Here is a 13,275-nt window from a genome sequence, read left to right as displayed (position 1 = left end):
GGTTGCATAATATGTTTACTTGTAGAAATTTGGGATGGTTCAGGAAACTAACACTATTATACAAACAAATGGCGTTTATTTCAAATATTTATTAAGTAATATTTTGTTTTCAAATTGAAGAGAACCAAAGTTTTGAAATATGAACCAATCATAGCCCCTTCCATATGTAAAATAAAAATAAATTACACAATTTTATTAATAAGATAAAATAGGTATTATTATTAACATAGGTAAGTAAATTAAAAAGTTGTAAATAGTTTTCCAATAGTGAAGAATTTCTTAAACTACTTAATTACATACAGTAACATTGGAAGTTGTAAAATAATTTTACAATTAATGTGTAGTTGACCTTTACATTATTTACAAGTAAGTACTAGGTACGGTACCCAATAATACCTAAATGATTGATAATTGGATTTCACTTACATTTCTAACTAATGAACAACTTAATTTTGTTTAAAAACATATAAGTACTTACCTTATCCTAACTGACCGATTGAGAAGAGATTTTTCACTACAGTATTTAACAAATTCCAAGAATCGACTCACTATGAACATTCTTTGAATGAATTAAAAGGTACATTTGATTGAAATGTCTACGATACAGGCATATTACTAACTATACTTAGATAGTCTTTAAGAAATGCTGCTGCAAGAAAAAGTTTTCTTTATACTTTATGTCCTGAAAAAACAGTAAGATTTTAGTGGGCTTTTAATACGGTCTCCCTTTTGGATTTATTCCTTCTTTGACCGCTATAGGTACATATCCATAGAGATTGTAAGTAATTAAATAAAAGTAGCTAAGTAGTAAACTAAGTAACTCTTTGTCATCTCTTGTCACTCTATTACCTATCTATATTGATTGGCGCGAAAATGACTAAGACAGATTCTCAATTAAAACGTGTAATATTTACGTTTTAATTGAGAATCTGTCTTAGTTAATTATGTAATTCTTAAATTTAACACAAGAAGTAGGGTCTGCATAGGTACCTATTTATCTGAGGCACATAATGTTTTGGAAGTTGCATCGGTAGTGACACTTTTATGTTGAAATAGCAATAATTAATACACATGAAGTACTAGGTTTATCTTAACATTATTTCAAATATAACATTGATCCCAAGTATAATTAATGAGAGTTGACTGTTGTGAATGTAAATTACCTTCCTTACATTAAAGTAAGGTCGGAAAACTGCTTAGTTTTTAGGCATGTGGATTTTAGTTAGTAAAGTAGGCAGTTCATGCAAAACTTTAATAAGATTATCATTACGATCATGTTATTGAGATTTGCGTTTCTACATCTAATTGCCGCCCAAAAATTATGCGATGACTCATAAAGGTTTTCTCAGGTAAGTATGCCTTCTGTAAACGCTTTGCTGGTGTGTAATAGGTATAATTTTTTGATAATAAATTAAAAATTTGATTTTTATACTTACGGTATTAGTAAAAAAAATGTACTTATTTATTTTTTACCTGCGCTCTCAGACTATTGTTTTAATAAAATAAATTTAAATACGTCTTATAGAAAACGGATTGTTACCTACGTGCAGCAATGGGACGGTGGTCAAAATATTGTATTCAATTCATTACATAAGGTATTTTAAAAAGTTTAATTTAATCGAAATAATGGAATAACTTGACCTGTTATTATTTCATCCAATTTTTAAAGTATATTTTTAATCTAACTTATTTAATAATTTTCTTAAAGTATATAAGGGCCTCCAATGGAGCAATGATATGTTTCGTTACTTTGGCGAATAATTACATACATAGATCTAGGCACAACAATGGCGATTAGGTAAGTTAAGCATTAGATAACATCTTAAGTTCGCCTTCTCGTTTTATTTACTTACATTTAATAAAACTTAATATCCGCGTGATCAGGAACAATAACACTTTGTGTGTACGCCGGCGGAGCTATCTAACTAGCTTCGCAATAGCAAGTTTGTAGGTAGGTATATTTATTCTTCATCTTCACGCTTTGTTATCAAATAATCTTAAAATTACGCAAACACAGGTATTATTTCTTAGATATGCTTACATCCCGAAAAAATAAACGGGGAGCAAGTGGCAAGACTACTTAGGCTTTGAAATGTTTGTTGCACACATTATGACATTTTATAATTAAATAGATTTTGAGCTCTTCTATTGAGATCATAAAATTTCCGATGCACGATTTTATTACGCCATTCTTCTAAGCATAGGCATCTTATCATTCACCGTGGTGAATTTATTTATCACAGCTTACAAAATTGAAACTATTCCTACTCAAGCCACGTTGAGCAAGGTAAACATGAGAGTAAATATAAGTACATGGGTGTTTTTAAACGTTTCTGCTAAGGATGCACTGGACTCCGGCATTGTGAGGTTGGCTGAGGGCAGCGGGTTGGGAGACGGACGGATAACGTCCACTGAAAAAAAAATAGAATTTTTTAATCTATACGTACAGGTAACTTAGGCAGACGCGTTGGATCTCTTCTCCGTTCGTCATAATGCAGTAAATATAGCATGCGTCCAATTAAATAAATAAATCCTATCGATCTACTGGTCCTGATATAAGCGTTGAGTATAGTAGTATGGATCCTTGTGTGTTGTACATACATACAGTCACGTCTATTACCCTCTTGCGGGGAAGACAGAGCCTCGACAAGACTGAAAGGCGTTAGTTCAGCTGTATGACTTTATTATGGAATTGAGATTCAAATAGGGACAGATCGCTAGCCCATTGCTTAAAAGAGGAATCCCAAGTTTATAAGCCTATCCCTTAGTCATCTTTTTCGTCGTCCATGGAAATGATATAGATTGTGTTTTGTATTAGAGTTACAGAATGTTATGAAAATGTGAACACGTTTACCTTTAGAAATAATATCCTGGACAGAAAAGAAATTCAGTTATTAAAGCTACAACAAAATTGTGTTGATACAACTGAGAACATTTTCATAAATTGGGACCAAGTTTAGAACGGTATGACATTACCGTTGAACTGGTTCTAAGTAGAAGATACACATAAAGTTAGAAGTGGAGTTAAATCCCGTAAAGTGTTTAACATCGAGTCCGCGGGTATCGGGAGGGTTTATCGCCCAGGCCGAGGCTCTGTTCAGATAGTGTCCTTTAACTTTTAGAACTTACAAGCTTCTTGGCATGCGTTCTGATATTTTCCTAAAAGATATAGATATATAGCTTTTATATATAAAAGATCAAGTTAAAATTTTCAATATAAGTATGTTAACTTGCAGTTTTACGTATAAGATCCTCTATTAATCGGAATTTCAATCTCTTAGGTCCTAACTGAATATCCTGAACCATATAAATTTCCATACCGAATACCTACCGACTTTCTTGATCTCAGTAGTTTTTGACTTTATTCGTTACAAACAAAAATACAAATCTTTTGTCTTTACAATTTTAGTATAGATAAGTTATTTTCAGAACAAGTTGAAAGACAAAATTTGTGAAATTTACGCACTTAGAAAACTCCCTAACTTACCAATGACTGTATCATTTCTAACGTCCGCGAACTTATCCTCAATACTCCGGAACTCTGGTATGGTGCTGACGCATGTCACCTCGAGTCTCCCCGTGGCGATCAGCTGTAGTTCCGACACCGTCACGTACAGGTCTCGTCCTCGGTTGGGCTTCCTGCTTTTGTGCCGGCTTACTGTGTGGATTATGTTGGCCCCTTCGTGGTTGTTTATCGTTGATATCTTTATTTCTGATACCTGAAACGGATAATTAGCTTTGTTAGTTTTGTTATTTATAAATGACACACTGTTTTGTTTTTTCTTTGCTACTTAAGATGTGGATGGAAATAAGATGGAATGATGAAGACTGAGTGGCCACGTTCAGCTATTTGGCTTAATGATAGAATTGAGATTCCAATAGTGACAGGTTGCTAGCCCATCGTCTAAAAAGAATCCTAAATTTGTAAGCCTATCTCTTAGTCGCCATTTACGACATCCATGGGAAAGAGATGGAGAGGTCTTATTCTTTTATGTATTGGTGCCGGGAACCACACGGCTTATATATAAGTAGGTATGTTAAGAAATTAATACTTTTAAACTTTCCCGTTGCATGATATTAACAAAATTAAATAAACCTTTTAAAATGAATCCTCAGTTACAGACAAATGGGCAGATATTAAATAATTAGTTGAATAAATATTTAAAAAGAACATAATAAGTAACTTTTCCTTTAAGTATTTAGGTATAACTCTCTATATCTAATTCATTTCATCCATTCATTCCTGTATTCCTGTGTGTAATATAAATCTCTTATATTTATATAATCAACAATATATATCTTATAAAAATCTTAAGAAAATGTTATGGAAAGTAATATTTCGTGGTACCTGATCTTTGAGACTACAACCAGGTCCTTTAGTAGCGATATGAGAGACGTGTGTGAGTGCCAGTAGTGGTGATGCACTGGTACCCGCCTCATAGTCCACTATCCGATGAATACCCCTTCTCCTACTGCGTTCGCTAGGCACGCGGACTTTATGCGAATGGGCTACAAGCTCGTTCATCTGTATGAGACACAGAAAAAATAACTTACATAAATCATATTTAACGATGATTTGAGACTAACACAGCCATCAGCCTTAAAAAAACTTAAAGGCCATTTTTGGCCTCGATGTCAGATAGATGTAAGGGATAGTATTCCATTGCCTAAGAGAAGAATTCACAGTTTATAAGCCTTTACCTTCATTGACTTTAAAAATTTGCGCTGGAAGAGAAGCATCTAGCAGGCTGGCAATTTCTTTTCCTCGCGAAAAATTAAAATTTATAATATATTATATAAACCGTTTGCAGGCAATGTTATTACTTGTTTGCTGAATGTTGCCAGGTTAGGTATCCTTAATAGCGGCAGTTCGAGTGAAAAATTGAATATGCAGAAGGTGGACTATACCTTCCTGCCATTAATAAACCAAGTGATATGCGGGGCTGGCAGCGCAGGCGCGGTGGTGCAGTTCGCACGGAGCGTATCTCCGAAACTTAGGTACCGCGTGGGAAAGTCGATGCGGGGGTGATGCTTCTGAGGATCTGAAAAACAAAATAGTACCGCTTGTAATATCTCCTTCCTTTTAAGCACAAAAAAAAATAAAGCGCAAAAAACCAACGCCAGGATGATGATAAATATGAAAACCAAGTATCTGTATCGTAGCAGGCTGAAGAGTTTCAAGCTGCTCATGATTTCCGGTAAGTTTTCCTTTCAATCCAACGGATAGATACATTTTTATGTCTATACTATAAATGCATACATACATACATATAATCGCTTCTTTATCCCTTACGAAGTAGACGAGGTATATACATATGTTGCAGAAATTTTGTAAAAATTAAGTGTTTTGACTAAACTTATTGCAGATAATCCTATTTGTACTGTTTGGACAAAGAATGTTAGTGATGATTTTCTGTAGATTCCCCATCATTAAACACCTGAAATGGTTTATCGTATCAGACCAAATATTGTTTAAACTACAAAATCGATACCATGAAACATTTTTGAACTTCGTACAAAATTGATACATTATTCTATTATGTAACGGAAAGTGGCTCCTTATTTCGAAAGGACGTAATATATTATGTATGGTTTGCGACTATCGTCTTAATAATCTACATAACTACGTGTGTATCGGTAAGGCAGTACAACGATTCCCGCAGGCTTCCGCCGATTGCCATAAATTATTTAAGAGTTCTTTGTCATCCATTAGCCAATTTCCTGAAACGATCTCCCTCCGCTTACATTTTCCATTGGCTTCCTGTACCCCGATTGGAATATTATGGGGAGCTTTATTGCTTCGCCCCAACATTCTGACGCAGGTATTGCTTAATTTGAATTAATGAATACGTTTTATTTGGTCTGTTTGCGGTGTTCGATCCGAAACCAGTGAGAAATATGAATAAATATGAATGATTTTTATTTGGTTCATTGTTCATTGTATCTAATCCAATAATTCGTAACGGAAGTGTAAACCAAAGCATCGTAATGAAACCTGAATTTTTGAGGCAACTGAATTTTAAAGCATGGGTGGGCTGGTTTCCTTGTCAACAGGATCACAGAAGTTGGACCCCTTCTAAGGAGTATGCATGCAACTGGGAAATACGTCCTTTGTAACTAACAAATATATATTTTTTGTAATATATTACTTACGGCGTTTGGGTCAATAGGGACATATCGATATAAAATATCCTAGAAACAATAAGACACAAACAGAATAATGCCTTTGTATAAAAGACGACGTTTATGTTATACTAGCTGTTGCCCGCGACTTCGTCCACCTAACCCACACTAAAAATGACGAAGTTTCATACAAACTTGCAACCCCTATTTCACCCCCTTAGGAAAAGAATTTCCAAAAATCCTTTCTTAGTGGATCCCTCCTAATTAAAATCTACCTGCCTGCCAAATTTCATCTTTATTGGCTCAGTAGATTTCGAGATTTCGTGATTCCTAAGTGAGTGTTTTTCGCTTTTATATATTTATGTTCAGTTACAGTTTTATTATATGTATGGATGTTATATGTTATATATTTGATTTGTTGCTTTGTCTTAAATGAATCACTATTTCAAATATTTAGAACGGAGCGATGGTTAATCTCTACTATGCACTATCACAAGTTTAGAAATAGTGCCACAGAAATACGTATAAATTATTTTCATTTCTGTGACACGTGCTAAAATGATACTATAATGCCACTTCTCTCATACGTAGGTACCTAACTACCTATATACTTACATAAATCACGCCACTTTTCCGGAGGGTAGGTTGCTACTACATCTTTCCACATGACATGATCCTTGCATATTTCTTTTTCTTCATCCATATTCATAACTCTCTTCATGCAAGCTCATCGGTTTCGAAAACTCTTGATCTGACCTTTGCCAAAATGTCTCCGTTTTGATCAAGGTATGTTCGTCTAGGTATAGGTCGTGTGGTTCCCGGCACCAATAGAAAAAATAATAGGACTACTCCATTTCCATTTCCCAAGGATTTCGTAAAAGGCGACTAAGGAATTGGCTTATAAACTTGGGATTCTTCTTTTAGGCGATGGGCTAGCAACCTGTCACTATTTGAATCTCAATTCTATCATTAAGCCAAACAGCTGAACGTGGCCTTTTAGTCTTTTCAAGACTGTTGGCTCTGTCTACCCCGCAAGGGATATAGACGTGATGTTATTTATGTATGTCTAGGCATTCTCACTACCAAAATCAACCTAAACTACAGTTATAATTATAATAAAGTTACTATGACAACTACATATAAGAACTAAGTACTTAAGGTTTAGCTATTTAGTTTAATACTTTATCTAAATAAATATGATGGTAATTCAAGACCATTAACTACTTTTAAGACTGTTATAAATTTGCATGAAGCAATTAGTTAGTCATCCCAGGTCATAGACTATTTTTTTTTGTGAATTCCCAACTTAATTCTCCACAAACAATACGAGTAGCAATCTACTTATAATATGGCAAATGCATGAAAGAAATGAGTGACGTTACCAACGACAAAGTACTAACAATTGTACCGGATTAAACAAATCCCCGATGCCCGCTGTCCTCAATCAGCGAAATTTATTCGTCGCAGCTCTCCTTGCAATTTATCTTTCTTTTTAAAACTTTCAGGCTATGTTCGAGAGCGGTATTGTTGTCACCAAGGCTTACTCAAGCCATTTTCGCTTCCGTTTAAGAAATACTTTTACGATATTTTTGTAATAAGAATTGTACCTACGTAGAAATTAATTTGAAAGTAGAAGGTGCAAATTCAAGTTTTTATGATTGATGCCAAGCATCTTATTATTTTAAATCTGCAACAGCAATGTCTGATTTTTTGTAAAAAGGAATAGGCTGGAGATTCTATTATTTTTATTAATTATTTTACTTATACGATACATAAGTAACATGTATAAATAAAAATATGTCCATTAAATCATTTATGTAGGTTAAATCTGTCTCATTTACAACTTCTAGTGAAAATAATGACTTGCTTACATTTACATATGATGGTGAATCCAGTCGACGAAAGATGAAACTCTAGCAAATACTGATGGGTGTCCCAAGGTACACCCGGCACGAGCTACGAATGAGCTCACTCCGATCACCACGTCTTTTCCCCCGCTAATAACAGTGAGAGGACCACCAGAATCTCCTTGACAGATGCCGACACCACCGTATCCATTTGTACAAATATTAGAATCCAAAACGGCGTTCCCATATGTTCGTCGACATGTTTTTAAATCCATTATTTGTAAAATTACATTTCTGGCTACTGTGTTCGTCGTAGGGGTAGTAACATCCGAATATCTGCCGTAACCGGCGGCTCGCGCCCAGTAACCCGATAATTCCATTTGCAGCAGGTGTCCGGAGGGTAAAGCTATCGGTCTGATTGCATGTGTAAACGAAACAGAAATGGGTAAATACAACACTGCGATGTCATTCGCGAAAGTGCGTGAGTCGTATAGCGGGTGTACGGCTATAGCGGAGATCGGAGTCCGGAGTCCACCGTGAAAGAGAAAAGCTGAGCCTAAAACGACCGTCATCATTCTAGCTTGAAATCTTCCGTCGTACCAGCAGTGAGCAGCTGTCAGTACCCTTGTGGCTGAGAGTAGAGAACCACCGCACGCAGATGGATTTTGTAATCCATTAACATCTATAAGGAGACCAACCAGGTACGGGTGTGCAGATACTGGCGCTATAGTTCCTCCTACGATCCGGTTGAGAAAGTAGAAATATTCTTCTGTTTTCCTAATTTCTTGAGCATTTTTCGTTCCTACATTCTGATGCCACCCTATGAAACCTTCACTCGTTTGATCAGCATTGCCGGCGGTAATAGAGGCGAAAACGAAAAAGAAGAATAGTACGAACAAACGCATTTTACCAGAAATTGTACGTGACTAAAGAGTGTCCAGGCTCATAACGGTTTAAATTGAAACTGTTATCTTTAGCACAAGTTCGAGGTTACCTGTTGATACCTACTTATAAAAAATGAATTAATCCGATATAAGGTTTATAGCCCGTATTAATTATAAGAATCTTAACTGATAAATAAATGAAGTGGATACTTATAACTCAATCAAAATATTATAAAAATCACAAAAAACAAATACATTTAAAAATATTGAGAGGAGAGGTTGTAATTGCTATTATCTATAGATTTATGTGCATAAATAAATATTTGGACATACTAGATACAAAAGCTAGATTTAAGAACTAGGTATGTGAAATTGTGATAATACTAGCCATGATTTTTAATTTTGAAGGGCGAATCGCCGGTGATTTGAGGGTTGAAAAATCATAGTAGAATTATCACAAGAACTTGGTTTTAAAACCAATCCAAAAATTGCAAACATTTCAACTATGCACCTAAAAATTTATTCGTCTTTATACAAAAAAATATTGTTATATTATCACCTAATTTAATATTTAATCAAGCGATCCAGTGGTCGAGACGAAATAAGTTAACACAAAATTTATGATATAGATTAAAATATGTACTATATTTAATTACAGTCTTCTTGGAGATTAACAATAGGCTATTGTTATTGAAAACTAAAATGACTGTTATCAAAGTCTACACTACATAATTATAAATTGTCTGAAATTGTTATGAATTAAATAAACATCGCAACTCTTCAGGCATTTGTCCTGGTTGCATCCTCACCTGGATAGAGAGAAGCCATCAGGATTCAGGATTTGCAACGGAAACTTATAATAATATGCAAATTTCTTATTCTTTAAACACAACTAAATAAACGATAAAGATAGCTTACCTAAGTGAAATAGTTTAACTTTACTTAACATTTAGTCTCATGACAAGACAAGGGTTTGGATGGAATATTAAACACTACTCGAGGTGGATATCGAAATAAGTAATTTAATTCTGCTCTCTTGGTCTTGGGAGACAGGGGCAGGGGGAGATAAGTATCTGGTAATAAAGTTCACGTTCTTCGTAAACTGTCTCGTTTGCATTATTTTGGGTGCCATACTACTTCTACTACATAGATATCATTTATATTATCTTTTGGGTTCTGGCATTAATTACACACTTGTAAATCACATTGGATACGTTTTATCATATTTACTATTATTTTGGGAGATTCCGAGTATTTGGTTAATATTTATTTATGACATTGATTAAAATTTAAGGATTTGTCTAGTTTTATATTTAGAATATTTCAAATACTTGCGAGCTTTTTGTTTTGATTTGCAATAAGCACCCAGGCGAATTGTTTACAAGTGTAGTTATTATTTAAGTAATTTAATAAATAAAAGTAGTAACTACAAAAAAAAACGTTATGAACAAAATTGCTGACTTTAAAAAAATTTGAAAAAAAATTGTCAATACAATGTGAATTCACGCTCTCATCTACCTTAATAAATAAATAAATAAAAATTATTTATTTCATTTTTAAAAACCTATATGGTGTTAGTAATAGAGTGTCTTACAAACTATGTTAGTACATCTAGGTATATTAAAATAAAATTAATGAAAACATTTTCTATTCTTCCTTCTGGCTTTAGTCCCGGTTGCATCCTCACCACTCTGGAGAGTGGTATACGTTTGACCTTTAACCTTTTGAGTACCCTGGGGTATACCCTTGACCGTGGATTCTGGATTAGGTGAGTCAGGTTTTAAAGCGATTCCGTCTGACCTCAGGATCCTTCGCACGGGAACCTAACCCGTATTGGATCGAACATGGTTTCACATCCAGTTGCCTGAATGTGCAGGTTTCCTCACGATGTTTTCCCTCATCGTAAGAGAGGAAAATGTTTTTGAACATAGTAATTTTTACAAAAATAAATATTTAGGAGAGCAAAAAAACAATCAATGATCCTTGAAATCGGAATAATATATTTATTATTTCGATGGTTTATTGAGTTAATAAGAATCCTTTTCCCAGATGTCATCACGAGTTCATATCACTCAGTCTCATTGGTGTAGCATATACCTTTACTCTTCGTAAATCAAATCTAAAAAAATACACCAGATTGAAAATATGAACATTCCTGAAAATCACAACCGATTGAAAACGAATCTTTTCAAGTTATCTGAAAATAAAGGAATGTGTTTACTTGAGCTTGTAAATTATGGTCGTTTTTCGTCGAAATTTCTTTTGAAACTACCAGTACGTTCACCGGCAACAGCTTGGCAACCATTAATCATTTTATTTACGCCGTGGCTACGCCGCGCCGCCGAGTACAAAGGAAATAATCAGAGGCGTAATAATTTAATAGGTGGTAATGTGTAGATGATAAATTATGTTACGAGCCACCACAGTTTGTTGTTTCAAAAGCCTTGCGGTCCCTGTAGTAAACCCATGCTTATGACTAAGTAGTACTAATACAATTAACCATTTCCTCGTACTAGGCTAACCACGTAAGTAGTTACCTAATCTATTCACGTAGAACGTTCCTTTTACTAATGAGATAAGTAGAAAGTTTATTTGGTTCTTATGATGATTGCTGAGATCCATGAAAAAAGAGACTTTCTATATTAACAATACATACATATCATCACGTCTATATCTCTTTCGGAGTAGCCAGAGCCAACAGCCTTGAAAAGACTGAAAGGCCACGTTTAGCTGTTTTGTTTAAATCAACAATAACTATTGCAAATTCACTTTATGCAAGTAAAAATGTAGAGTTATTCGCTCTTTACTGTGTATTTGTCTAATAAATAACTATAAAACTTCTATACAAACGGTTTAAGTGAATCAGATGTAAAAAAACATTTTTAACTCATTCTTTTCACGATTACTGGATCATCCATTAGAGTTACGCACATAAATAACACCGCCTATTCAAATCCGATTTTCCTAGTTATCGCGTGACTGTGGCTCTTCCTGCTGAGAACGCCCGTGATTTAGATTGATTTATACGGAACCCCATCCGAATTGTAACTCATAGCTTAGCGGCGACAGATTTACACCAACATTAACTAGTCACAATGAACATACATTTATACTTAGCAGTCGGAAACTTAGTTTTGTAAACTTTGTTCTTTAGGTTCAATTTAATACCACGTACATACTCGTAGAATAACAAAGTCTGTAATGCTTTATTTATAATTTTATGTTTTTGTGTAGACAAATTGCAAAAAGGACACTTTCCTACCGGAATCCAATGCTTGCTTTCTACGAGTATTCTTAATATAATATGGACATGTTTAATTTATATCCATACTACGAGTATTACATAAGTTTATAATAAGTATATTATTTGCATTTTAAAGTAAAAATATTCGATCGATATTCTGCTTCAACCTCAATACTTAACTGCATACACGTATAGTTGTAATTTCCACGGTAACAAAGTCTCTTGAAAAAGCCAAGTAATTATCGGTATACCCGGTCGGCATCAAAACATGCACATTAGCTGTTCGTCTCTAGCGGGAAATTCGCAGAGCGAATTCTTCTCAATAAAAACGAGACCACGATATTTGTTACTCGACCTGGCACTTGATAAATGATCCGGGCCGAGAAATAAACCTTGCAGCGTCCCCTCCGCAAACGTGTGCCATTCCGAGTTGAGCTGTTTGCGAAGCATTTTATTTCCAAAGTATTTTACTCCGTGTTCGTATAACCCTTGATCCTGCCAATTTAAATGCTACATACTAACATACATTCACATCTTTATCCCTTACGGGATAGTCAGAGCCATCAGTCTTGGATTAGATTGTAGGGCCATGTTCAACTGCATGGCTATATGATGGAATCGAGATTCAAAGAGTGACAGGTTGTAGGGTGAATGTCTTTATTACCGGAATGTCCCAGTGAAAAGTCATGTCAAGCGTACCTAACTTACCGACGATCTGGCGTGAGGGTGATGTATATAAATGAGGCGAAAGAAGTATACACAGACCATGACAATTGGAAAAATGGTAGTTTCTACCTAACTGGAAGGTGAGGTAGAATGCAATACGAAACTAAAGAATTCGAAAATGGATATACCACCAGTTGTATATTTCGATACATTAAAATCAAATTATTAATTCTGTTGTACGACTTTTGTTGTGATTTGTTTATAAATAAGTAAGTTAAACAGTTAACTGAAACTTTTAGTTTTTGTAGTTCGTATAGGTTTTTTAATATTTTTTTCTTTAGGTCATAATTATTTCATTGTATTCAGGTTGTCGTAGCAACTTACGTTTTCTGATTATTATTGATAGTTAATACAAGGTTAAGGTTTTTGTAGGGTTGTAGTTAAGGAGAAAAGCATGTATGTCCTCTCTTCGTACGAAGATCTGCTGGTTGTTTTAAAAAAAAAAACTGCT

General features: G+C 34.5%; 2 protein-coding genes across 2 annotated transcripts in view; both read right to left on the bottom strand.

Moving 5' to 3' along the window:
- Positions 1-83: 83 nt before the first annotated feature.
- Positions 84-13,275, bottom strand: part of LOC106132276 (uncharacterized) — a 56,958-nt gene continuing 43,766 nt past the window's right edge. Inside the window, exons 4-7 of the mRNA XM_013331637.2 lie at positions 4,909-5,042; positions 4,349-4,525; positions 3,488-3,719; positions 84-2,411 (exon numbers count right to left, since the gene is read on the bottom strand). Of these exons, the coding sequence (XP_013187091.1) occupies positions 2,269-2,411; positions 3,488-3,719; positions 4,349-4,525; positions 4,909-5,042 (686 nt within the window). The 3' untranslated portion in view covers positions 84-2,268. The remainder of the gene's footprint in view (positions 2,412-3,487; positions 3,720-4,348; positions 4,526-4,908; positions 5,043-13,275) is intronic.
- LOC106132388 (brachyurin-like) lies at positions 7,852-8,941 on the bottom strand. The gene has a single exon (XM_013331784.2). It carries the CDS (start codon positions 8,873-8,875, stop codon positions 7,997-7,999), a length of 879 nt encoding a protein of 292 aa, XP_013187238.1. The 5' UTR covers positions 8,876-8,941; the 3' UTR covers positions 7,852-7,996.

Source organism: Amyelois transitella, chromosome 14, assembly GCF_032362555.1.
Source record: "Amyelois transitella isolate CPQ chromosome 14, ilAmyTran1.1, whole genome shotgun sequence".
In the NCBI taxonomy this organism is placed as follows: Eukaryota; Metazoa; Arthropoda; class Insecta; order Lepidoptera; family Pyralidae; genus Amyelois; species Amyelois transitella.
The sequence above is the reverse complement of the archived record's forward strand: the minus strand, read 5'-3'. Positions and strand labels throughout refer to the sequence as shown.